General features: G+C 43.5%; 1 protein-coding gene across 1 annotated transcript; it reads right to left on the reverse strand.

Annotated features, from left to right (window-relative positions):
- nifk (nucleolar protein interacting with the FHA domain of MKI67) lies at positions 1-26,272 on the reverse strand. Its single transcript, XM_070874386.1, has 6 exons — positions 26,059-26,272; positions 16,088-16,216; positions 10,229-10,337; positions 6,416-6,627; positions 2,292-2,357; positions 1-565 (listed from the first exon to the last, which is right to left on the reverse strand). Exons 1-6 carry the CDS (start codon positions 26,185-26,187, stop codon positions 368-370), a joined length of 843 nt encoding a protein of 280 aa, XP_070730487.1. The 5' UTR covers positions 26,188-26,272; the 3' UTR covers positions 1-367.
- Positions 26,273-26,968: the final 696 nt, after the last annotated feature.

Here is a 26,968-nt window from a genome sequence, read left to right on the forward strand (position 1 = left end):
GAAATTAACTTGATTAAAATAATTTTTGAATGGCTAGAATACCATATTTTTTAAACTGACATTTTTTGAAATTATCACTATACAAAAGTAGTTAAGCTGAATTTTTGGGGGTAGACATGTTTAAACAACAACAAAACTATCAGTTGAACTTTTCACTTTTAAAACACATCAACAGACAGGTCATCAGGGCACCTTAAGAATTTTTTTTTTATAATTCATGTAAAAATTTGCCCCAACAAATCAACACAAACTGTACATTTCAGTACCACTCTCCACAAAAGAGGGCATCAATGATTGGCAATTACCAATATGCTGCAATGGCAACTAAATGTCTTTTTGGATTCCTCATTTACAAATTCTTCAAGTTTCATTTGCCCGGAATTTTTCTTTTAGTTTTCTTCAATTTGTTTGATTTTTTCACTTTTTCACCTAAAGACTTGGTTTTCTTTTCGGCAGTCTTTTCAGAGGGCGGTACCTTGAATGTGATTTCATCATCTGTATCACTGAGGACCTTTAAAGACTTGCGTCGTTTTAGAACGGTAGGTGTGCAGACAGGAGTTTGATCCTAAGGAAAATGGTTACAGTTACAGTTACAACTGGAATATATACTTTAGCATCAGATTAAAAAATACTTTGCATCCAACACACCAAGCTGAGGCGTTCAAATGCAAACATAATTCTGCTGTATACTTAGAACGATAAGACTTGGAAAGACGAGAGAATCTGAGATTGTTGCCCTGAGAGAAGATAAGGATAAGGAGGTGATGTGTTGGTAACCAGTAAACACAGATTTAAGATAATTGTCAAGAGGAGAGATGAGTCAACTTTTGGGGTGTGGGGGGGGGGGCGGTGGAAATCAGAGGTACAAATAGAAATCAGTTAAGAATCACACATTGTGTAACTAAACTACCTCTATTTTGTTATTTTTATACAATTAGCCGCATTTTGCTGCGCTGCAGGCAGCGGGTCCTATATCCTTATATCCTTCTGGGGATTTGCCAGGCCCCAGCTGTTGCACCTGAAATTTGGCAGATGGGCTTGCAGGATATACTATTTTTGGGGAGGAGCAGGAAGGAAGAGGAAACGACCAGAGTTTGTGGTTTACAAAAGCAATGGTGGGGGGTGCTCTGTTTTCAGTTTGGTGACCGAGTGAACCTCAAATATAAGGAAGAACATACTGCCATTGGAAGCTGTTCAGAGAAGGTTCACTAGGTTGATTCCAGAGATGAGGAGGTTGACTTGAGGATAGGTTGAGCCTCTACTCATTGGAGTTCAGAAGAATGAGAGGTGATCTTATTGAAACATAAAAGAGAATGAGGGGGCTCAACAAGATGGATGCAGAGAGAATATTTCCTGTCATAGAGGAAACTAAAACTAGGACACAGTCTCAGAATAAGGGGTCGCCCATTTAAAACTGAGATGAGGAGGAATTTCTTTGAGGGTTGTAAATCTGTGGAATTATCTGCCCCATAGAGCTGTGGAGGCTGGGTTATTGAATATATTTAAGGCTGAGATAGATAGATTTTTGAGATATAAGGGAATAAAGGGTTGTAGGGAGCAGGGAAGTGGAGCTGAGCCCATGATCAGATCAGTCATGATCTTATTGAATGGCGCAGCAGGCTCGAGGGGCCAAATGGCCTACTCCTGCTCCTATTTCTTATGTTCTCATGTAAAAGGGTGCCGATGAGGGATACTGTTCCAGAGAACAAGCTCAGCAATGTTATTGGTGTTCCAGCTGGGTCCTGGTATAAGGAAAGATGATGGAAGTCAGGTGCTGCCATTGCATTTTAGGAGCTGCTTTTTCTTGCTGTCGGCCTGTCTGAGCCTTTTCTGGTGACACATGGACTGAATGTTCCCAGTTGGCTTTTGAGAACCAAGCGTTTCTTTTTGAAAGAGTCGGTTGGAATTTGTGTGGAGAATGGTCAACCGAGGGCATGGACTCCAGATTTGTCAACTGGGTAGACAGAGGAGGGATCGCTAGCCTTTATATATTCACCACATTGTTCTGCAGGCCTTAAGGGAGCTTGGAGAAAGAGGATCCATGCCACTTAGTGGGCATCAAGTACTGGAATCTTCTGTGATTTTTTTTTTTTTCGAACAAAAAAAAACTATCACTACACCTGTGACTTCCATGACAATGGCATCTTTAATATGATATAATCCAACTAATCCCATCCATTACAAAGAAACAACCTCTTACTTCAAAGTTATACAAAAGTGTGCTATAGAATTATAGAGACACCAATTCCAGCAACTAGCTATATAGTTTTTGGATGAGCATTTCAGCTTACCTGACTGTTTACCGTATCATTCATTTTTGTAGACACTCGTTTTTTCTTTTGAGGCAACACTGCAGCCTGAAACACAAGAAATAGTGAAACCTTTCACACTCAATCTTCAATCTCCTGAACTAAATATTGCCCAGTAGATCAACAAGCACTGCAGTTTGAAGTTGCAATGCTGCTGACTATTTCTTTTTAAAATCATATTTCTCCATTGATGAGAGATCTTGGAAATTGGAAAATCATAATTATATATGCTATATAGATGATCACAACTGCAAACATTTTATGCTCAGATTATATATTCGAAGTCTGTACAAAAAACATCTTCCTTTCCTCCCCTCTAAAAAGTCACACAAAAATCCTCATTTTCTTAAGCAAACCACCACCAAAGACATTAGGTGCTTGAACCTCCACTTTTGTGCTTAGCACCCAAAAATGGGCGTTAAAAAAAAAAGGGTTTTCAGATCGCTGGCTTCTCGCCCACTCTCAAATCACCTAGTCTCCATTTTTGAAGATGGACATTACCGCGAGCGATATGAAATGGGCGGTAGCGTTAAATTTCTTTGACCTTCTGTCGTAAAGTGTGGCCGTCCTTAGCAACGCTCGATTCCCGCGATTCAAAAAGTCAAAGGGTCATCAGGACATGCGCAGGAGAGAGAGAGAGAGAGAGAGAGAGAGAGAGAGAGAGAGAGAGAGAGAGAGAGAGAGAGAGAGAGACTGAAGGCGTGTCTAGGTGTGGTGTGGCTGCTTTGGAGGAAGGAGGGAGACTTTAGAGCGTCACAGCAAGTAGGCAAACAAAAATTAGCTGTTACCAACCACATATTTGGCCAATTTTGGCCTATAAAATGGAGAGGAGGAGGAGGCGGCATCACAGCACGCTGTGGAGACTGACGCTGGAGAGAGCAGTGAGGTGGGAGAGGAGCACATTGGAGGGCGCAAAAGAGCCAGGAGGTTCTCAGACGAGGCAAATGCCTCCCTTCTGCAGATCATCAAGTCAGGCTGGGGTGATTTGACAGAGGGCGTGGGAAGCCCACCCCAAAGGCATACTAGAAGATATGGACCAAGGTAGCAGAGGTGGTCTCGTTGGCGACCAACAAGGTTCGAGAGGGCAACCAATGCCTCAAACGATGGAATGACCTTGTGGGATCTCCAAGAGCAAGTATTGCATTGATTTACATGTACTTATGTATTTATATAATTTGATTTGTAATAGTCATGAGTGACTGTCATCAGATGTGAGGTGTTTCACTTTTACCGGGAATGTTTTACTCAAAGCCTGCGGTCACAGTGTACATCTTTAGGTAAAGAATGATAGATGTAATCATGATTATGATGAAAATTTTCAGTTATGTGTTGCATCAGTGTCTGTGACAGTACCGAGCAATAATATCACACAATGATCTCATGCCATGTCATCCTGTCACCTTTTACAGAAGAAGCTATCGATGATGAGGTCCGTGCAGAGAAGAGCGAGTGAGGGGGGGGTACCAGTCCCCAGCAACATCACCGAGCTGGAGGAGCGGGTGCTCACATTCTTGGGGAAGCACCCCCGGACAGTGGACAGCCATGGACGCATCTGCAGACCCTGAAGTGATGCCACGTGAGCAAAGCTTACGTGACGTGAAGCAAAGCTTGATGTGAAGTCGATAGATGCCATACCCATTCATATGATATTGTCCTAATTGTCCTATAAATACTGAAGGGGAGGGGGAAGGAAAGTGAGGCAGGGGAAGGAAAGTGAGGTGCATGTCCACAGGTGATGTGTTATATCTCCATCTGGGTGTATGCAATTTGTTGTAATGGGGGCAGGGGACCATCCTCCTGCTTTGCCTTTGTATTCTGTGTTGTTGGACATGTTAAAACATTTGACTGATGTTAATGGTGGAAAAAGTGGGGTGTGGGCAGGGGTTGGGTGTTGTTACCTGTGATACTTATGATTTCAGACCAATGTTGGTATAACATTTTTGTTATTGAACATAACCTTGTTGCACACTGGCAATTCCTTAACATGAAAAGGGTTAAATACAACTTATCAATGTAAACTTTAACTGGCACCAAGGTGATGGGCACCACTGATTTCGGAGCTGTGCACACACAGCAGTGTGCCAGCGTTGTCACTCACATTAACGCTCTTTCAGACAAATCGTTCAGATGTCAGCTCCTCACGTAAGAGTCTTGCAGCTATGTAGCTACCATGGGCCCTTTCCTGTGATCTGGGGGGGGGGGGGGTCGTGTGCATGGTTGCATAGCCAGCCTGATTGTCTGGCCCTAGGTCAGCATCTAGCCCCTCGTCCTTCTCTTCCTCTCTCTCATGAGGTGGAGCATCAGTGCCTTCTGGAAATTCTTGGCCCCTCCTGATAGCCAGGTTGCGCAGCATCGAGCACGCGACCACGAATTTAGCTACTTGCTCAGGGTTGTATTGTAGCTCCCACTCTGAGTGGTCAAAACATCTGAAGCGCTGCTTAAGCACAGTTATTGTTTGGTGGCCCCATTGCATTGAAAGTATAATAGCGATTGATCAGAAGCAATGATTTCCTCACTAAAATACACCTGGAGTAAACCCCCAATAGTCCAGAGTCTGAAAATATGTCTGTTGAGATGTTCACTTCACCAGAGAACTCCAGAGTCAATGCAAACTCCCCCGAAGGTGAGGCAGCCTTTTGAATGAAGCGACCTGCGATTTTAAAAATGACAGCCACACCGCTGGCATTCGTTCAGATCAGTTCCACTTTTACTGGGTGGTTTTTTTGAGCGAACGATATTGTGGACGATGTGGTGAAAGTGACTTGGGCGATCTCCTGGGCTTTAGTTTCGCCAAATGTGCTCTTTACGACAAAAAAAGTTGCCGGGCGGTATTATTGAATCTTGCCGTTAATTCCATGAGGAAAGTAACGGTGGGCAATATTATGGGCGTTGATTTCGCCCATTCTGATGATCCCGCCCAAAAAAAGTGGCCGGGCGGTAATATTTTTTCCCGGCGTTAAGCACATGCGGAAAGTAACGCTTGCCGATAAGTTTCCTAAAAACGCCCGTCAGTTTCCATTTTGAGCCAAAATGGGTGATATATGGGGACGGAGTATAAAAGCAGGGAAGTCTTGCTACAGCTATACAAGGTTTTGGTGAGGCCACACCTGGAATACTGCGTGCAGTTTTGGTTTTCATATTTCCGAAAGGATACACTTGCTTTGGAGGCAGTTCAGAGAAGGTTCACTAGGTTGATTCCAGAGATGAGGGGGCTGACTTATGAGGAAAGGTTGAGTAAGTTGGGTCTCTACTCATTGGAATTCAGAAGAATGAGAGGTGATCTTATCGAAACATACAAGATTATGAGGGGGCTTGACAAGGTGGATGCAGAGAGGATGGTTCCACTGATGGGGGTGACTACAACTAGAGGGCACGATCTTAGAATAAGGGGCTGCCCATTTAAAACAGAGATGAGGAGAAATTTCTTCTCTCAGAGGGTTGTAAGTCTGTGGAATTCGCTGCCTCAGAGAGCTGTGGAAGCTGGGACATGGAATAAATTTAAGACCGAAAGAGACAGTTTCTTAAACATTAAGGGGATAAGGGGTTATGGGGAGCAGGCGGGGAAGTGGAGCTGAGTCCATGATCAGATCAGCCATGATCTTATTGAATGGCGGAGCAGGCTCGAGGGGCCGTATGGCTTCCTCCTGTTCCTATTTCTCATGTTCTTATATGGGCGTTATAAGTCATTCCAGCGGTAAAATGGGCGTTAAGCATGCAAAAAAAAGTGACGGTTCTAGCCAGATATCTTCTAAAAGGACATGCCATCACAGCCATACAGATAAATGAAATCCACTGAAAATCCTCAGCCTACAATAGGTTTATAAGTGATGGATAACATTATAATGAGAAGCTGCCAGACCAGGGACTTGTTCATTCCCAAATCGATCAAATTTAATGGATAAGTGAATAACAAATCAGATAAAAGATACTAGTATTCAGTGAATGGGAGCGGGGGAACCAGTTCTCTCATACCAAAGTTATAGGATTGGATTAAAATAAAATAAAACACAACGGACAAATCTGGCAGCTAACAATTTGTCTATTGCAATCCAATAATACAAAAATCAATAATCACATGGATGACCAACTACATTAAGAAAACTTACAAAACCAGGAAAGTCATAATCAATTCCTTTCTCAGCAAGCCTTTTTCGCAATCGCCCTTCTTTCTCGAGAAGTCTCTTTGACATTATACTCTGCTGTTTCAGGTTTCGTTTCTTGTTGTAACGGGCAACAGCTGGGTGGGTAGGCTTCTTAAACGTTGTGGCACTACCTTTAAAAAGCTGTGCGTGTACTTTTTCTGGTGGAAAAACCTGACCTAAACAGGGGGGAGGAAAAAAAAAAAGGACTAAATGTATTCACTGTATCCGTGGGTATGCAAATCTTCACATTTATATTACATTTTATGTAGACAAATGTCCCAAAGCAACACAAGTCATAATCAGAAATAAATATACTTTAATAACCTCTTTCAGGTTTCTACACACTACTGCTCAGCTGTAAGCAAAGACATGTGGCCTGATTCAGAGACACTTAACCCCGAGTGAAGGCAAGGTTAAAGACCAAAAACCACCACTTTCCTCAAGACCATAAATTCATTGTATGAGGAAATGGCAGATACAGGCATGCATCCTTCCCTTCAACAGCAAAATAATGGTGCTTTGATAAATCAAATATTTCAATATATCTACCTTTTGGTATGGTCTTGGTTATGTAGGCAAAACTTTTACCCAATCTATTCCACATGTGTACAGTTGCCAACTGCTCCTCAGGCAAAGACAGCATTGAGGTAAGGAACAATAAAAGTCTGCACCACTGAAGTGAACATGATTTTTCAGTCACTAGCAGCAACACAATTATTTTGATATCGGATGAATCAAAGTTCTTGCGGTGACTGATGGGGCAACTCTCCAGAACCCAGGAAAATTGAATCACACGATTTTAATATGTGCATGCTGCTGCTAACTCATCTTCCAGTCTGCCCACCTCCACCCTCTCTGCGGAAAATTGCTTTCAGTAGCCGAGCAGCAGGGAGCAAATCAGCTGGATCCTCAGCAGGTCCTCCCCAAATTTGCATCTCAACTCCAAAGGAATACAGCGGATTCAACCTGATCTGAGTTTACAGGCATAGCAAAGTAGGAATGGGATCAATGCTGCACTGATTTTAGAAGTTGGTTACATTATACTCCTGTACAATATATTGTCACGACAAATTTTGCATTTTAACACTCAGTGCCTACCTTTAAGGATTTCACCAAATGCAAATTCATTCAATCACATTTAATCAAAATTTAATTGAAGTTAATACATCAAAACTTCACTTTCTATAAAATTTAGCATTAAAACTTTAAAGATTTATGACTGAATCATACAACATGCATTTATATAGTACCTTTAACGTAGTAAAACATCCCAAAGCACTTCATTGGAGCGTTATCGAACAAAGTTTAACATCGAACCACATAAGGAGATGTTAACACAGATGACCAAAAGCATGATCAAAGAGGTAGGTTTTAAGGAGTGTCTTAAAAGGATGAGAGGTGGAGAGGTTTAGGGAGGGAATTCCAGAGCTTGGGCTCAGGCAGCTGAAGGCACAGCCACCAATAGTATGACAATGAAAACCGGGGATAATCAAGAGGCCAGAATTGGAGGAGCACAGAGATCTTGGAAGGTTGTAGGGGTGGAGGAGATTTCAGAGTTAGGGAAGTGTGAGGTCATGGAGGGTTTTGAAAACAAGAATGAGAATTTTGAAATTGAGGACCAAGAGTCAATGTAGGTCAAAGAGCACAAGCATGATACGTGAACGGGATTTGGTGAGAATTAGGATAGGGGCAGCAGAATTTTGGATGAGCTCAAGTTTACAGATGGGAGGCTGGCAAGGAGAGAATTGGAACAGTGAAGTCCAGAGGTAACAAAGGCATGGATGCGGGTTTCAGCACAATTCTCTGGGTGAAAATGTTTCTCCTCATCTCAGTCTTAGATGGTTACCCCTTATCCTTAGACTGTGACCCCTGGTTCTGGACTTCCCCAACATCGGGAACATACTTCCTGCATCTAACCTGTCCAATCCCGCCAGAATTTTATATTTTCTGAGATCCCCTCTCATCCTTCTAAATTCCAGTGAAAACAGGCCCAGTCAGTGCAGTCTCTCCTCATAGGTCAGTCCTGCCATTCTGGGAATCAGTCTGTTGAACCTTCGCTGCACTCCCTCAATAGCAAGAACATCCTTCCTCTGATTAGGAGACCAAAACTGAACACAATATTCCAGGTGAGGTCTCACCAAGGCCCTGTACATCTGCAGTAAGACCTCCCTGCTCCTATACTCAAATCCCCTAGCTATGAAGGCCAACATGCCATTTGCCTTCTTCACCACCTCCTGTACCTGCATGCCAACTTTCACTGACTGATGTACCATGACACCCAGGTCTTGTTGCATCTCCCCTTTTCCTAATCTGTCGTCATTCAGATAATATTCTGCCTTCACGTTTTTGCCACCAAAGTGAATAACCTCATTTTTATCCGCATTATATTGCATCTGCCATGCATTTGCCCACTCACCTAACCTGTCCAAGTCAGCTTGCAACCTCTTAGCATCCTCCTCACAGCTCACACAGCCACCCAGCTTAGTGTCATCTGCAAATTTGGAGGTATTACACTCAATTCCTTTATCTAAAATCATGGATGTATATTGTAAATAGCTGGGGCCCCAGCACTGAACCCTGCGGCACTCCACTAGTCACTGCCTGCCATTCTGAAAAGGACCAGTTTATCCAGACACTCTGCTTCCTGTCTGCCAACCAGTTCTCTATCCACATCAGTAGATTACCCCCAATACCATGTGCTTTGATTTTGCACACCAATCTCTTGTGTGGGACCTTGTCAAAAGCCTTTTGAAAGTCCAAATACACCACATCCACTGGTACTCCCTTGTCCACTCTATTAGTTACATCCTCAAAAAATTCTAGAAAATTTGTCAAGCAGGATTTCCCCTTCATAAATCCATGCTGACTTGGACCGATCCTGTCACTGCTTTCCAAATGCGCTGCTATTTCATCCTTAATGATTGATTCCAACATTTTTCCCCACTACTGATGTCAGGCTAACCGGTCTATAATTCTCCGTTTTCTCTCTCCCTCCTTTTTAAAAAAGTGGTGTTACATTAGCTACCCTCCAGTCCATAGGAACTGATCCAGAGTCAATAGACTGTTGGAAATAGATCACCAATGCATCCACTATTTCTAGGGCCACTTCCTTAAGTACGCTGGGATGCAGGCCATCGGCCTTCAATCCCATCAATTTCCCGAACACAATTTCCTGACTAATAAGGATATCCTTCAGTTCCTCCTTCTCGCTGGACCCTTGGCCCCCTAGTATTTCCGGAAGTTTTTGTGTCTTCCTTCGTGAAGACAAAACCAAAAGTATTTGTTCAATTGGTCTGCCATTTCTTTGTTCCCCATTACAAATTCACCTGATGCTGACTGCAAGGGACCTACGTTTGTCTTGACTAATCTTTTTCTCTTCACATATCTATAGGAGCTTTTGCAGGCAGTTTTTATGTTCCCTGCAAGCTTAATCTCATACTCTATTTTCCCCTTCCTAATTAAACCCTTAGTCCTTCTCTGCTGAATTCTAAATTTCTCCCAGTGCTCAGGTTTGCTGCTTTTTCTGGCCACTTTATATGCCTCTTCTTTGGATTTAACACTATCTCTAATTTCCCTTGTTAGCTACAGTTGAGTCACCTTCCCAGTTTTATTTTTATGCCAGACAGGGATGTACAATTGTTGTATAGTCCATCCATGTGATCTTTAAATGTCTGCCTTTGCCTATCCGCGACACCGTCTCAATAAGCCACTGGCAGGGGCCAGTTTGCAGGATGTGTACACAACTTCATGTTGAATTCTTTAGTGGCAAATACTCACATTTTAAGAGCCTTTCACCAAATAAGTAGTTGTTCATAGTTTCTGCAACAATTTTGGCAACTTCTTCACACTCGAACTCCACAAAAGCATATCCTTTGCTGCGTCCTGTCTAAAACACAGCACATTCAAATGGTAGCAGAACCACAAATTAAACACAGGCATATCATCTGTGGTAAGAATTAGAGCATCAGACGTTACCGTAAAATGATCCGATAGCATGTCAACAGCAAGGTTATAAATTAACAGATTACATTTCTCTTGCATTCAGAAAATTCCTAACCATAAATAATTTTAAAAGGGTTTTCTTTCTTAAAAAGGAAATCCCTTGTAAATCCTTACGTCAACCAATCCCAGGCAGCAAGCTTTAAAACCCAACTGAACTGAAATGACCATTTCCCAGATCTCCGTCACTGCCATTCCATAAATGGAAGATGCAACCCAAGTTGACTTTTGTGTTGAGAGCTAAGGATCTTATGCAAGTGATCCAGTAATTACTAAAAAACACAAAGAAATTTGATTCTAATGCCTGACAAGTTACAGTAGTGATATAAATAAATTAAAAAAACTGAGCACAATAAAAACAATGATCATTTTCTCCTGAATCCTGTATTGGCATCAACAATTGTAGAATATTTGTTTTAGACCTTCCAAATTAAATCATTGACATAAACAATACTCTCGTTTTCAGACTTCATATAGTTTGAATCCTAAAAGACAGAATATTGAAGTGCATTTACATGGATAAAAAAATGCTGCCACCTGCTGTTTTATTCAAACTTCTGCATGTACATAGAAACATAGAAAATAGGTGCAGGAGTAGGCCATTCGGCATTTCGAGCCTGCACCATCATTCTATAAGATCATGGCTGATCATTCCCTCAGTACCCCTTTCCTGCTTTCTCTCCATACTCCTTGATCCCTTTAGCCATAAGGGCCATATCTAACTCCCTCTTGAATATATCCAATGAACTGGAATCAAAATCTCTGCGGCAGGGAATTCCACAGATTAACAACTCTGAGTGAAGAAGTTTCTCCTCATCTCAGTCCTAAAAGGCCTACCCCTTATCCTAAGACTGTGTCCCCTGATTCTGGACTTCCCCAACATCGGGAACATTCTTCCCGCATCTAACCTGTCCAGTCCCGTCAGAATCTTATACATTTCTATGAGATCCCCTCTCATCCTTCTAAACTCCAGTGTATAAAGGCCCAGTTGATCTAGTCCCTCCTAAATATTCCAGGCGAGGCCTCACCAAGGCTCTGTACAACTGCAGTAAGACCTCCCTGCTGTTATATTCAAATCCCCGAGCTATGAAGGCCAACATGCCATTTGCCTTCTTCACCACCTGCTGTACCTGCATGCCAACTTTCAATGACTGATGAACCATGACACCCAGGTCTCGTTGCACCTCCCCTTTTCCGAATCTGCCGTCATTCAGATAATATTCTGCCTTCGTGTTTTTGCCACCAAAGTGGATAACCTCACATTTATCCACATTATACTGCATCTGCCATGCATTTGCCCACTCACCTAACCTGTCCAAATCACCGAGCAGCCTCTTAGCGTCCTCCTCACAGCTCACCTCGCCACCCAATTTAGTGTCATCCGCAAACTTGGAGATATTACATTCAATTCCTTCATCCAAATAATTGATGTATATTGTAAAGAGCTGGGGTCCCAGCCCTGAAGCACTCCACTAGTCACTGCCTCCTATTCCGAAAAGGACCAGTTTATCCAGACTCTCTGCTTCCTATCTGCCAATCAATTCTCTATCCACGCCAGTACATTACCCCCAATACCATGGGCTTTGATTTTGATTTTGCACATCAATCTCTTATGTGGGACCTTGTCAAAAGCCTTTTGAAAGTCCAAATACACCACATCCACTGGTTCTCCCTTGTCCACTCTACTAGTTACATCCTCAAAAAATTCTAGAAGATTTGTCAAGCATGATTTCCCTTTCATAAATCCATGCTGACTTGGACTGATCTGGTCACTGCTTTCCAAATGTGCTGGTATTTCATCCTTAATAATTGATTCCAACATTTTCCCCACTACTGATGTCAGGCTAACCGGTCTATAATTACCTGCTTTCTCTCTCCCTCCCTTTTTAAAAAGTAGTGTTACATTAGCTACCCTCCAGTCCATAGGAACTGATCCAGAGTCGATAGACTGTTGGAAAATGATCACCAATGTATCCACTATTTCTAGGGCCACTTCCTCAAGTACTCTGGGATGCAGACAATCAGGCCCCGGCGATTTATCGGCCTTCAATCCCATCAATTTCCACAACACCATTTCCTGCCTAATAAGGATATCCTTCAGTTCCTCCTTCTCACTAGACCCTCTGTCCCCTAGTACATCGGAAGGTTATTTGTGTCTTCCTTCGTGAAGACAGAATCAAAGTATTTGTTCAATTGGTCTGCAATTTCTTTGCTCCCCATTATAAATTCACCAGAGTCCAACTGCAAGGGACCTACGTTTATCTTCACTAATCTTTTTCTCTTCACATATCTATAGAAGCTTTTGCAGTCAGTTTTTATGTTCCCGGCAAGCTTCCTCTCGTATTCTATTTCCCCCCCACACCTAATTAAACCCTTTGTCCTCCTCTGCCGAATTCTAAATTTCTCCCAGTCCTCAGGTTTGCTGCTTTTTCTGGCCAATTTATATGCCTTGGATCGAACACTATCCTTAATTTCCCTGTTAGCCACGGTTGAGCCACTTTCCCCGTTTATTTTTACTCCAGACAGGGATGTACAATTGTTGAAGTTCATCCATGCGATCAATAAATGTTTGCCATTGCCTATCCACCGTCAACCCTTTAAGTATTGTTTACCAGTCTATTTTTGCCAATTCACACCTCATACCGGCGAAGTTAGCTTTCCTTAAGTTCAGGACCCTAGTTTCTGAATTAACTGTGTATAGATTTACCAGTCACTAGCAATGAGAACCACCCTGCTCTCCAACTGGATCCGTTTATTTTGTGAATGGCTGACAAAGGAATTGGACAGCAAATCGGCTTAGTTAATATATTAAGATTGTCAAAAAGGTATCCATAGGTAAATGATCAAAAATTCCTTTTTATAGCTTCAAAACCCGATGGAGGCTTATATGAAGTTGTAATGACAAAGAAAAAAAATTACATGGCATAGAACATGGCAAATTACATAGAATAAAATAGTAAATAGAGCAGTGGGGTGGACTTAAAAAAACGAGCATGGCAGCAGGAGGGGCAACTGAAGGTTATTATCATGGATAGAATAGTGGATATTGGATTGAGGGGGTCTGGGGAGCACAGTGAAAGGAAGTGCAACATTTACACAAGGTGACAACTAACAAACAGGTACCCTAACCCTAAATGCAAGGCAGATTGTAAAGAGGACTAACAGCACTAAAGAGCAAGTTTGATAACACTGACGACAACTCGTTCCATCACTTTGCTGATGATTGAGTGTATGCTGATAGGCCAACAACTGGCCGGATTGGATTTGTCCTGCCTTTTGTGGGCAGGATGTATCTGGGCAATTTTCCACATTGTCGGGTAGATGCCAGTGTTGTAGCTGTACTGGAACAGGTTAGTTAATGGTCCAACTAATTCTGGAGCTCAGGTATTTAATAAAAGCCAGGACGTTGTCAGAGCCCATAGCTTTTGCTGTATCCAGTGCACTCAGCCGTTTCTTGATATCCCGTGGAGTGAATTGATTTGGTTGAAAACTGGCGTCTGTGCTCGTCAGTACCGCAGAAGGCCTAGAAAGATCATCCACCTGGCATGCTGGCTGAAGTTTGCTGCAAATGCTTCAGCCTTATCTTTTGTACCCACAGGCTGGGCTCCTCCATCATTAAAGAGGGGATATGCTGGGCTCCTCTTGTTATACAGTGGATACAGGAGCTCATTCAATGGACTGCAATTTTTTTTCCTGATCACAAACCTTTCCTATGAAAATGATATCGAAACAACTGCTGACAGTATGGATAGGCCTCACAAATTCTGAACCTGCTGGATTTAATCATAAACTAAATTCAACACCTGTGGGTCAGAAGACAGAAGAGAAAAATGCCAGGATTCCTACTCCTCATCAATATTCAATGAGTCCTACTGAAAGTTTGCGTGCAGATGATGAGAGGACAGGACTGGGCTTGAATTGGACAGTCTACATAATCAATCAGTCTATCGATGCTTCTGTCCAGACTCAGATGAGGAATGACCATTTTGGAAAGGTACTAGAGGGTCTCCAGGGAATGGTGCATAGTAACAAGACTGGAGAAGGAAAGGGAAAAAAAAAATTGCAGAAAAACAGGGCAAAGAATCATGTTGCAAAGTTACATTTGAATGAATACAAAGTACTTTATCTGCCTGGAATTTTTCTGAAATTTCCCCTGTAAAGTAACCAGTCAAATTTTGCACTGACATTGTACATGTCTGTCTTTGTTCCATTCAATATTATGCATGATTATTATAAAATAACCTAATTTATGCAGTCATCTCATTTATACTTAAGGGTTGACTAGAGACATGTGCAGTTCCTTTTCAGTTTTGCACTTGAATATCTGCTGGAGGCTTTCATTCAAATCAATTCAGGAGCATATAGATAAATCTCTAATTCGGCATTTAATTTGTGGTCAAGATTTTGCACAATACTGTTGAGAACTGAATTAATTTATTGCGACACCTCTACTGATTTAAATATTAATAGGATATAATAACTACTGATTTGCTCATATTTAAACATGTTACGTTGACAATATTCAGCTATTAGTATCCAAATTAACACTTTAGGTGAAATATCTAGCTAAAATAACTATATTTGTAGCACTAACTCCATACTGCACAAATTATGTTTTCAAAATATTTATTTTAGAACACCCATATCCTGCCTCTTCTGAGATACAATCCCATGGCTGACAGCATTCCTCTGGTACTTTGCCAAAGTGGTCATTCTTATGGGAACCCAGACACCGAGTGCAAGTAAACAACTGGGCTGTGGAGATATTGCAAAGGTCAATCTTGCCCTGCTTGACATCCACACATGCAATTTCCTGTAGGCTCTCTGGATAGTTATTAAGAGCACCAACATGGTGATTTTTGGATTCCCTCATCCAGGCAGAGCCAGCTGTCGTGATCGGCCTCCAATGTTACCCCAACTGAGATTAGCTACCTCATAATTAACCAGATATTGAAGCTGGACCCTTCTTTTCATTAAATATGGAATGGTCTTATACCAGATCAGTGGATTTTTGCAAAGGACATCTGGTATCAGCATCAAGTATTGTACTGCCAAGTCAAGATACGACACAGTGAAAGGCAGAATAATGCCTCTCTACCTTATAATAGCTAAAACTAACTTGATGCACAGCCAAGTAATCAAAATAAGAATTCCTCCTGCCAAGTTCAGGTCAGGCTTCAAGTGTCCCCAGCTGAGCAGAATAATTCTGCAAAGTTACTTTCAGAGACTGGTTAAAATTTCGTAACTGAAAATCAAATAGCTTGTATATCGTCTCATAAGAAAATGTCCATTTTGAACCAAAAACCCTAAATGTTTGAACTAGGCTTTATTTCAAAAGATATGAATTCTGATAAACAGAAACCTAATTTTTCTACGCTTTATCCTTGGATCGGATTTCTAGATATTTCAGATAGCCTTTATACCATTACGCATTTAAAAATGATTTCACACCAATGTGAACAAAAGTAGAAATATGATTAGACGAACATCCTGTCTCTTGGTGACACTTACTAGTAGATATTCTAAAGACCGCTAGTTTAGAAATATTTTATGCTTCATGCAGGATTCTGCATAAAAAGGGGTGAAGGACATGTAGCTCAGAATATTGATATGTTTTCTACTGAACCTACTCATTACCTTTTTGCTGCGTGCAAGTCGAACTCTTAAAACTGTTCCAAATTGGGAGAAGTATTTCTTGATCTGAGGTTCAAAGAATCCAGTAGGGATGTGGCCCAAGTAAATTACACCTGATGTCAACGTTCCAAACTGAGCAAGAAAAAGTTTGATTAGGTCCACACAGCATTCACATTTATTTTCACGGCATTGTGATACATTCTAAAATATAGAATAAATCCATACATGCCGTTAAAAAACAGAAAAATAATTTCCATTACATTCATCGTTAACTGAACAAAAATGCCAGCAATCACAGGTGAATTGCAGCAGACAACCATCGGGGATGAGGAACATTTCAGTCTGGTGCACTAATAATCCATTAGCCAGACAGTACACACACAGAATGACAGAAGTAGTGTTGATTTAAATTACGGGAGCAGCTTCAGCATCTCCTTGCCAGCAAGATAATTTAAACTTCTAGTTTAAATTAATAAATTTAAGATAAACTTATTTTCCTCCACTAAAGGGAATAGAAAATACTCCCTCCATGTTTTCCATCCATTTTTAAGTAATGTATTTATAGCAGCAGTTAGTACTTAATTAATCCTCGTCACCAGGGATTGCAAATGCCAAAAGGGAATCTAAATGAAAAATCAGGTTCCAAAAACACGGCTTTCAGATCTGTCACTCTCACCTAGTTCTTTCCCTTCATTAATGCTGGTTACCTCACACTTTATGACACCATATTTGCAGTACTCAGCCTGCATTCAGCATGTCAACACAACACTTCAGACAGAGGTTGATTACTTGGTTTGCAATTCTCAAGTGCTGATCATAATTACTGAAGGGGAGGAACTAGCTAAAATTACCAGCACAGTACACTTTATAGCATTCTCAGCTCTGAATTAGAAGGCTGTGTGTAGGCTTAAGCTCGTCATCTATGTTGACAATTGCATGCGGTACAGAGGATATGCTGTATTGTTGGTAGTGCCATTCTCTGGGTGAGACATTACATGGAGGCCACATCTGTCTATTCTGCTGGATGTTAAAGACTCCATATCAATATTTGAAGAGCAAAGAGTTCTCATAGGGTTGTGGCCAAAATTCCTCCCTCAGTCAATACCAGCAGAAACAGATCAACTGGACATTTATCTTATTGCTATTTGTGGGATTGTGCCGAGTGAAAAATAAAATTATACTTCAAATAATTCACTGTATGTAAAGCCCTTTGAGAAATTTCAGAGGCATTATAAGGCAATATACAAACCCACATCTTTATCTGAAAGAATCTCATATTCTATCCATCAAGCCCACTTACTTCCAGCTCCATAACATTGCCCACCTGCACTCCTACATCAGCCCTCCGCTGCTAAAACCCTCTTGGTCAACAGATTCCAACAGTTTATAAATATATACACGCCTCCCATCCTCCATAAACTGAAATTTGTCCAAAACGCTACTGCATACATCACATCCGGTAAGAAGTCCCACTTGCATATCAAGCCTGCCCTTGTCGATCTGTACTGACTCCCCATCCTCCAATACAACAAATTTTAAATGCTAGTACTTATCTATAAATTCCTCGTGTCCTTACCCTGCCATAACTCTGCAATCCCTTCTAGCCCGACTCAAACATATATTTTATTCTTTTCTGGCTTACTGTAAATCCCCTCCCTCCCTTCCTTCACCTCATCATTGATAGAATCTTCAGCTGTGACCTTTTCTCTGGAATTCCCTCTCCCTTCAAAACCCTTCTATGATCTCCAAATCGCTCTCTTCCTACCTTAGGCCCCAAGTTTCGCACCGCGGCGAAAACGGCGCACCTCCGAGCTGGGCGCCTGTTTTTCGCGCCGAAAACTGCGCCTAAAAAAAGTCCGAAGAGCTCGATGTCTGCTTGGCGCGGAGTGCTCTTCGCAGCAGGGGGCGGAGCCTAACACCCACGCCAATTTTCTAAGTAGCAGGGGGCGGGTACAATTTAAATCAGCCTTCGTGGTGCCGGCAACCCTGCGCGTGCGCGTTGGAGCGTGCGCGCAGTCTCACACAAACATTGGCACTCGGCCATTTTTAAAAATACTGCAGAAAAAGTGAAGATTTGTTTCTTGGACCCCTGCAAAGGCTTGTAATTTAATTTTTTTTGATATTTGTGTGTGAGGGAGTGCTTTTAGCAGCACTGCTGAATAAATCACCTGCTGAAATCAGTGAGTTCAGCTTTTCACTGCTAAACTCGCAGAACCGGTGCTGCATTGGTGCATGCAAATTAAGGACTGTGTGTTTGGAGAAATAAGAGTGCCAATTCAACTTTGCAATAATACGTGATGTTGACAATGCAGCACCCATTCTGCAAATTTAAATATAAAACTGTCGATGTGGCTGCCTCTCCCTGTCCAAATGGCCTCAGTCCCCCTCACAGCTCGAAGGCTGCTGCTGTATCTTCGGCTGCTGGCCAGCCACTGACGCCACTGATATCCTATGGTCAAATGGCCTCACGTCCGTCCGCTGCTGATTCTTTGGCTGCCGGCCAGCCACTGACGCCGCCCCTAAAGCGTGGCCGAATGGCCTCAAGAACCTTAATGAGCTGCGTGTGTCCTGCGTTGATTCTTCGGCTGCCGGCCAGCCACTGACGCCGCTGCTATCTCATGGCCGAATGGCCTCGGGTCCGTCCGGTGCTGCTTCTTCGCGGCCACAAAGAGAATGAAGGCCTGCCTCAAGCACTGCAGCTCAGCTCAAAGCTTGCTGCCGCTGCCGTCGAGACACTGACGCCACACCACTGCCTGTCTCCAACATGAAAGGCCTGCCTGAAGCACTTTCACACAGGTAGGAACATGGTTTATTTAATCTTTTCTTTGCTTATAAATTTTTATTCAGGTTGGATTTATTTGTATAATATTTGTATAAGTATAACTAAGGATTTATTGTAGAATTTAATGACTTCCCTCCCCCCCCCCCCACCTCGTTCCCGACGCCTAATTTGTAACCTGCGCCTGATTTTTTAATGTGTAGACAAGGTTTTTTCAAGCGTACAAAAATCTTCACTTGCTCCATTCTAAGTTAGTTTGGAGTACGTTTTCACTGTGGAAACTTTCAAATCAGGCGTCAGTGGCCGGACTCGCCCCCTTTTGAAAAAAAAATTCTGTTCAAAAGTGAAACTGTTCTACCTGACTAGAACTGCAGAAAACGTAAATTTGGAGAATTCCGATTTCTAAGATACTCCGTTCTCCACCAGTTGCTCCTAAAAATCAGGAGCAAATCACGTGGAAACTTGGGGCCTAAATGTGGAGAATTCCGATTTCTAAGATACTCCGTTCTACACCAGTTGGTCCTTAAAATCAGGAGCAAATCATGTGGAAACTTGGGGCCTTAGTCTCCATTTCCCTTATGCTTATTTTTGAAGTGCCATGGGATGTTTCTTTACAATAAAAGGCATTACAGAAAGCAAGTTGGTGTTATTGTTGTGAATTGATTCTTTTAAAAGAAAATATAAAACAGATGACAGATGCACCACTTGGCAACTGTGCTTGCAATGCTATAAGCTGGATACTAAGCAAATACAATAATTTACTGAAACAAAAACCTCATTATTACAACATTTAATGTAGTCTAATAAGTTTCTGGAACCATAGATGTCATGGTTCATCAGTCACTGAAAGTGGGCATGCAGGTACAGCAGGCGGTGAAGGCGGCAAATGGTATGTTGGCCTTCATAGCTAGGGGATTTGAATACAGGAGCAGGGAGGTCTTACTGCAGTTGTACAGGGCCTTAGGTGAGGCCTCACCTGGAATATTGTGTTCAATTTTGGTCTCCTAATCGGAGGAAGGGCATTCTTGTTATTGAGGGAGTGCAGCGAAGGTTCACCAGACTGATTCCAGGGATGGCTGGACCGATATATGAGGAGATACTGGATCAACTGGGCCTTTATTCACTGGAGTTTAGAAGAATGAGAGGGGATCTCATAGAAACGTATAAGATTCTGATGGGACTGAACAGGTTAGATGCGGCAAGAATGTTCCCGATGTTGGGGAAGTCCAGAACCAGGGGACATAGTCTTAGGATAAGGGGTAGGCCATTCAGGACTGTGATGAGGAGAAACTTCTTCACTCAGAGAGTTGTTAACCTGTGGAATCCCCTGCCACAGAGCGTTGTTGATGCCAGTTCATTGGATATATTCAAGAGGGAGTTAGATATGGCCCTTACGGCTAAGGGGATCAAGGGGTATGGAGAGAAAGCAGGAAAGGGGTACTGAGGGAATGATCAGCCATGATCTTATTGAATGGCGGTGCAGGCTTGAAGGGCCGAATGGCCTACTCCTGCACCTTGTTTCTATGTTTTAGGCACTGGACATACACCACAGCTAATCCAGACCGACCTGCATCCGACATAAATAAAAGATATGGACCGTTTGAGTTTTGTGGCAAATTAAGACTTGGATTTATGTAGCGTCTTTCATGACCATCAGATGTCTCAAATCGCTTTACAGCCAATGAAGTACTTTTTGGAGTGTAGTCACTGTTGTAATGGGGGAAACACTCCCTCAGCATTGGAGTGTCAGCCTAGATTTTTGTGCTCAAGTCCCTGGACTGGGACTTCAACCCATAACCTTCTGTCTCAGAAGCAAGTGTGCTCTCACTGAGCCACAGCTGACACTCGAAATAACATTTTACTTTGAAGAAAACACTTGAACAGGCAACTAGAAATCAAACATCGATTTGAATTGAACACCACGTGAGTAAATAATGGTAACCATTGCGGATAGCAAAAATGGTTTAAAAAAAAGCTGCGTTGCAGTCAAATCCTGAAACTAAAATTTTTAATAGAGTAATAGTTTAATTATAACATTTGGCAGATCAAGCCATAGAGCTGCTGATCCCATGCTGTGGCTCAGTGGGTAGCACTCTTGCCTCAGAGTCAGAAGATTGTGCGTCCAAGTCCCACTCCAGGAACTGGAGCATAAAAATCTAGGCCAACACTCGAGTGCAGTACTGAGGGAGCGCTGCACTGTCAAAGGTGCCATTTTTCGGATGAGACCTTAAACCGAGGTCCCGACTGCTCTCAGGTGGATGTAAAAGATCCCATGGTGCTATTTTGAAGAAGAGCAGGGGAGTTATCCCCAGTGTCCTGGCCAATATTTATCCCTTAATCAATCAACATCTAAAAAAAGATTACCTGGTCATTATCACATTGCTGTTTGTGGGAGCTTGCTTGTGCACGAATTGGCTGCTGCGTTTCCTACATTAGAAACAGTGACTACACTTCAAAAAAGTACTTCATTGGCTGTAAAACACTTTGGGACTTCCGGTGGTCATGAAAGGCACTGCTGCAAAAGTTTTTGTTTTAAATAAAGAGTCGCGTTGCAGTCGAATCCTAAAACTTACATTTTTGAATGCAAGAAATCTAATTGTAACATTAGACAGACCAACCCATGAAGCTGCTGCTACAAAAGCAAAATACTGCAAATGCTGGGATCTGAAATACAAACAGAAAAAGCTGGGAATACTTAGCAGGTCATGCAGCATCTGAGGAGAGAGAAACAGAGTTAACGTCAGAAGTGGAAAAAGTTAAGATATGTAACAGGTTTTTAAGCAAGTGTAGGGGCAGGGAAAGATAGAACAAAAGGGAAGGTCTGTGATAGGGTGGAAGGCAGAAGAGATTCAGACAAAAGGGATGGTGGTGCAAGGCAAAAGGAGATGGGAATGGGACAAGTTAAGAAACAAAAAAGATGAGTCTAGATAGGGTGTAAATGGAGATGGCAGAATCATCAACAGCTGCCATGGAAAATAGAAAAAAAAGGGGGCAGAGGTCATGGTTTAGAATTGTTGAACTTGATGGGAGTCCAGAAGTCTGTAAAGTGCCTAAATGAAAGATGAGGTGCTGTTCCTCGAGCTTACGTTGAGCTTCATTGGAACAGTGCAAGAGGCTGAGGATGGAGCGAAGAATTAAATTGACAGGTGACTGGAAGCTCAGAGTCACACTTAAGGACTGAACGGAGGTGTTTTACAAAAGTGCTTAGTCTCCAATATAGAAACCACCACATCGTGAGCAGCAAATACAGTATACTAAATGGAAAATAGTACAAGTAAATTGCTGTTTCACCTGTAAGGAGTATTTGTGGCCCTGGACAGTAGGAAAGGAGGAGGTAAAAGGGCGGATGCTGCATCTCCTGCGCTTGCACAGGAAAATGCCGTGGGAAGGGGTGATTGAGGAGTGGACCAGTGTGTTGTGGAGGGGGTGGTCCCTTTGGAATGTTGAAAGAGGGGAAGGTGTGTTTGGTGATGGGGTCACGCTAGAAGCGAAGGATGATCCGTTGAACATGGAGGCTGGTGGGGTGAAAGGTGAGGACAAGGGGAACCCTATTGTGGTTCTGTGAGGGAGGGGAAGGGGTGAGAGCAGATATGCGGGAAATACAATGGACACGGTCGCGAGCCATGTCAACCACGATAGAGAGTAATTGATGAAAAAGGAAGACATATCAGAAACACTAATATGAAAAGGTGGCGTCGTCAGAAAATACACGACAGAGATGGAGAAACTGGCAGAATGGAATGGAGTCCTTATAGGAAGCAGGGGGAGAGGAAGCGTCGTTCAGGTAGCTGTGGGCTTACAGTAAATATTTGTCAATCGGTAGTGGGCAAAATGATGGAATCAATTATTAAGGATGTCATAGCAGCACATTTGGAAAGAGGTGACATGATAGGTCCAAGTCAGCATGGATTTGTGAAAGGGAAATCATGCTTGACAAATCTTCTGGAATTTTTTGAGGATGTTTCCAGTAGAGTAGACAAGGGAGAACCAGTTGATGTGGTGTATTTGGACTTTCAGAAAGCTTTCGACAAGGTCCCACACAAGAGATTAATGTGCAAAGTTAAAGCACATGGGATTGGGGGTAGTGTGCGGACGTGGATTGAGAACTGGTTGGCATACAGGAAGCAAAGAGTAGGAGTAAATGGGTACTTTTCAGAATGGCAGGCAGTGATTAGTGGGGTACCGCAAGGTTCTGTGCTGGAGCCCCAGCTGTTTACATTGTACATTAATGATTTAGACGAGGGGATTAAATGTAGTATCTCCAAATTTGCAGATGACACAAAGTTGGGTGGCAGTGTGAGCTGCGAGGAGGATGCTATGAGGCTGCAGAGTGACTTGGATAGTTTAGGTGAATGGGCAAATGCATGGCAGATGAAGTATAATGTGGATAAATGTGAGGTTATCCACTTTGGTGATAAAAACAGAGAGGCAGACTATTACCTGAATGGTGACAGATTAGGAAAAGGGGAGGTGCAACAAGATCTGGGTGTCATGGTACATCAGTCATTGAAGGTTGGCATGCAGGTACAGCAGGCGGTTAAGAAAGCAAATGGCATGTTGGCCTTAATAGCGAGGGGATTTGAGTACAGGGGCTGGGAGGTGTTAATACAGTTGTACAGGACCTTGGTGAGGCCACACCTGGAGTATTGTGTACAGTTTTGGTCTCCTAACTTGAGGAAGGACATTCTTGCTATTGAGGGAGTGCAGCAAAGGTTCACCAGACTGATTCCCAGGATGGCGGGACTGACATATCAAGAAAGACTGGATGAACTGGACTTGTATTCACTGGAGTTCAGAAGAATGAAAGGAGATCTCAGAAACGTTTAAAATTCTGACGGGTTTAGACAGGTTAGATGCAGGAAGAATGTTCCCAATGTTGGGGAAGTCCAGAACCAGGGGTCACAGTCTAAGGATAAGGGGTAAGCCATTTAGGACCGAGATGAGGAGAAACTTCTTCACCCAGAGAGTGGTGAACTTGTGGAATTCTCTACCACAGAAAGTTGTTGAGGCCAATTCACTAAATATATTCAAAAAGGAGTTAGATGTAGTCCTTACTACTAGGAGGATCAAGGGGTATGGCGAGAAAGCAGGAAGGGGTACTGAAGTTGCATGTTCAGCCATGAACCCATTGAATGGTGGTGCAGGCTCAAAGGGCTGAATGGCCTACTCCTGCACCTATTTTCTATGTTTTCTATGTTTCTATAGCCTATCTCTAGAAATGGAGACAGAGAAGTCAAGGAAGTGAAGAGTCGGAAGGTGGTGGTGGTGGATGTGGATTGGTTGGGCCTCTATTCAATGAAGAAACAGAGCGCCCTCAGGCCATCCTGGTGGGGATGAAAGTGTAGAGGGATTGGACGTCCATTGTGAAAAGATGGTTGGGGCCAGGAAACTGGGCAGGGCAGGCTAATGCAGTGCAGTCCTGTTTCAGGGCGAGAGCAGAAAACAGCATCAATAATCATCAATGTACAGGAAAAAGAGGTGAGGGAAAGGACTCAAGTAGAACTGGAACAAAGAATGTTCGTTCCACACGTCCCACAAAAATGCAGGCATACCTAGGACCCATGTGGGTTCCCATAACAACACCTTTAGTTTGAAGGAAGAGAGTGGAATTAAAGGAGAAGTTGTTCAATGTGAGAACAAGTTCAGCCAGACAGAGGAAGGTGGTGTTGGATGTGAATTGGTTGGGCCTCTGTTCAAGGAAGAAGCAGAGCACCCTCAGGCCGACCTGGTGGGGGGATGGAAATGTAGAGAGATTGGATGCCCATTGTGAAAAGGAAATGGTTGGGGCCAGGAAACTGTTAAAATGGCAGAGGGCATTGGAAGAGTCACAGTTGTCGGTGGGAAGAGATTGGATAAGGGGAGAAAAAAATAGTTGAGATAGGAAGAAATCAGTTCCGCGGGGCAAGAACAGACTGAAACGATGGGTCTACCAGGACAGTCCTGTTTGCGACTCTTGGAAAGGAGGTCGAAGCGGGCTGGTGAACGATGAGGTTGGCGGCCATGGAGGGTAGGTCTTCAGAGATGAAGTCAGTGACAGTCTGGAAAATGATAGCTTGATGTTCGGTAGCGAGGTCACGGCCCTGGGGGAGGCAGGAGGAGGTGTTAGAGAGTTGCCGTTCAGACTCCGCAAGGGAAAGGTCGGTTCGCCAAATAACAACAACGCCGTCCTTGCCAGTAGGATTAATGACAATGTTGGATTGGAGAGAGCAGAGTGCTTCAAGTTTAGAGGGAGGTAGGTTGTGTGTGAGGGGAGCAGAGAAATTAAGACGGTCGATGTCACGCTGGCAGTTGGCAATGAAAAGATCTAGAGAGAGTGTAAAAGGCCAGAGGGTCTCGGTAGAGCAAGAATTCTGACAACGGGGGAGAACATGTCAGCTGGGGACAGGGGTGGGAAGACACCTGGCCAAAGTAGGCACGGAGGCGAAAGAAAATGAGCTCGCCATCGTGCCGAGCTCGAAACGAATTGAGGCGGTCTAAGGATATGGGGTAAGCCATTTAGGACCGAGATGAGGAGAAACTTCACTCAGAAAGTTGTTAACCTGTGGAATTCCCTAATCGCAGAGAGTTGTTGATGCCAGTTCATTGGATATATTCAAGAGGGAGTTAGATATGGCCCTTACAGCTAAAGGGATCAAGGGATATGGAGAGAAAGCAGGAAAGGGGTACTGAAGTGAATGATCAGCCATGATCTTATTGAATGGTGGTGCAGGCTCGAAGGGCCGAATGGCCTGCTCCTGCACCTATTTTCTATGTTTCGATGTAAGCTCAGGCCTTTGCTGAGCACTGATCGTTCATGGGTCAGAGGGGATAGTGAAAACACAGCAGAGGGGTGAAATTGGAAGAAGGAATGGGATTAGAGGAAAGCGGGGGCGGGGGGGGGGGGGGAAAAGGGAGGTTCCAGAGGGTCGTTGGTCTCCAAAAGTTGTTAAAGCTTCCGGATCCTTGACACCTGAGGGAAGGAAAAAAGTTGTTGCTGCTGCCGCGAGGGGAGGGGTCGGCGGTCAGGTGACAGACCCCAGGCGATTGATTGACAGACTGAGCCCAGTGACCTCACACCGCAGCGCGAGGGGAATGTTCTGGCCGGGCCGCGCGCAATGAGAACGGTTAAATGCACGAGCGCGGCTCCAGCCCGTGAGTGTCGCAGAGCCCCGAGCTCGGCACATCCAACCCTTCCTTCCTCCCCCCCGCTCCTCACCTTCGGCTGCTGCTTCTTCATCCCCTGCAGCTTATGCTGGAACTCCTTCTGCAGCTTGGGGTCGAGCGATATGGACTGCTCGGCGCGGCTGCCAGCGGGCCTGCTTTTGGTCTCGCTCATGGTCTTCATTCCGCCCGAAACTCACGCGGCAAGCCGAGCTCGAGCCTTCCTCTCGGCAACCACGCTGAAAGAGGACGAGGAGGTTCCGGGCCGGAGCAAGAGGGTCCAGTCGTCAGCCGCTTGACATCGCCCTCTGCTGGCCTGGAGGAAGGCGCATTAAATAAGACGCTGCTGCCGTGCCGCCTAATTGAAATCGCTGACCAGTCGTACATGGGACGACAGTGACACTTTTTTTTCTTTTTAATTAACACTTTAAACAGTCAAATTAAAATTTGGTTGCCGGGGGTGATGATGCACTCCAGTCCATCTGGTGCACACCTCTCGCGGAAGGCCGCTAGCGTACTGGTGGACACCACGGGCTCCAGCTTTAGGGACAACCTGGCTCGAATGTACCCGCGGAAGAAAGGCAGGCAGTCGGGCTGAACCACGACACTGTTTTAGCCTCCTACTAATTTTAGTAGAAAACACCTTACATGCACTTATAAGGTGGACGAATTAACTGTGCAGATAGCAATTAACGGATATGATGTAATTGTCATCACGGAGACATGGCTCCACGGTGACCAAGGCTGGGAACTCGACATCCAGGGGTATTCAACATTTAGGAAGGATAGACAGAAAGGAAAAGGAGGTGACGTGGCGCTGCTGGTTAAAGAGGAAATTAATACAATAGTAAGGAAGGACATTAACATGGATGATATGGAATTGGTATGGTAGAGCTACGGAATACCAAAGGGCAGAAAACGCTAGTGGGAGTTGTGTACAGACCACCAAACAGTAGTAGTGAGGT

Source organism: Pristiophorus japonicus, chromosome 3 (genome assembly GCF_044704955.1).
Source record: "Pristiophorus japonicus isolate sPriJap1 chromosome 3, sPriJap1.hap1, whole genome shotgun sequence".
Lineage (NCBI taxonomy): Eukaryota > Metazoa > Chordata > Chondrichthyes > Pristiophoridae > Pristiophorus > Pristiophorus japonicus.

Bases quoted from the DNA above. Each gene is read 5' to 3' on its own strand.
- nifk (XM_070874386.1), bottom strand. From the start codon at position 26,187: ATGAAGACCATGAGCGAGACCAAAAGCAGGCCCGCTGGCAGCCGCGCC. The intron at 6,628-10,228 runs GTGAGTATTTGC...CCCCCTGTTTAG, and splicing joins TGGTGAAAGGCTCTTAAAAT to GTCAGGTTTTTCCACCAGAA. The intron at 2,358-6,415 runs GTAAGTTTTCTT...CTTGTGTTTCAG, and splicing joins ATTATGACTTTCCTGGTTTT to GCTGCAGTGTTGCCTCAAAA.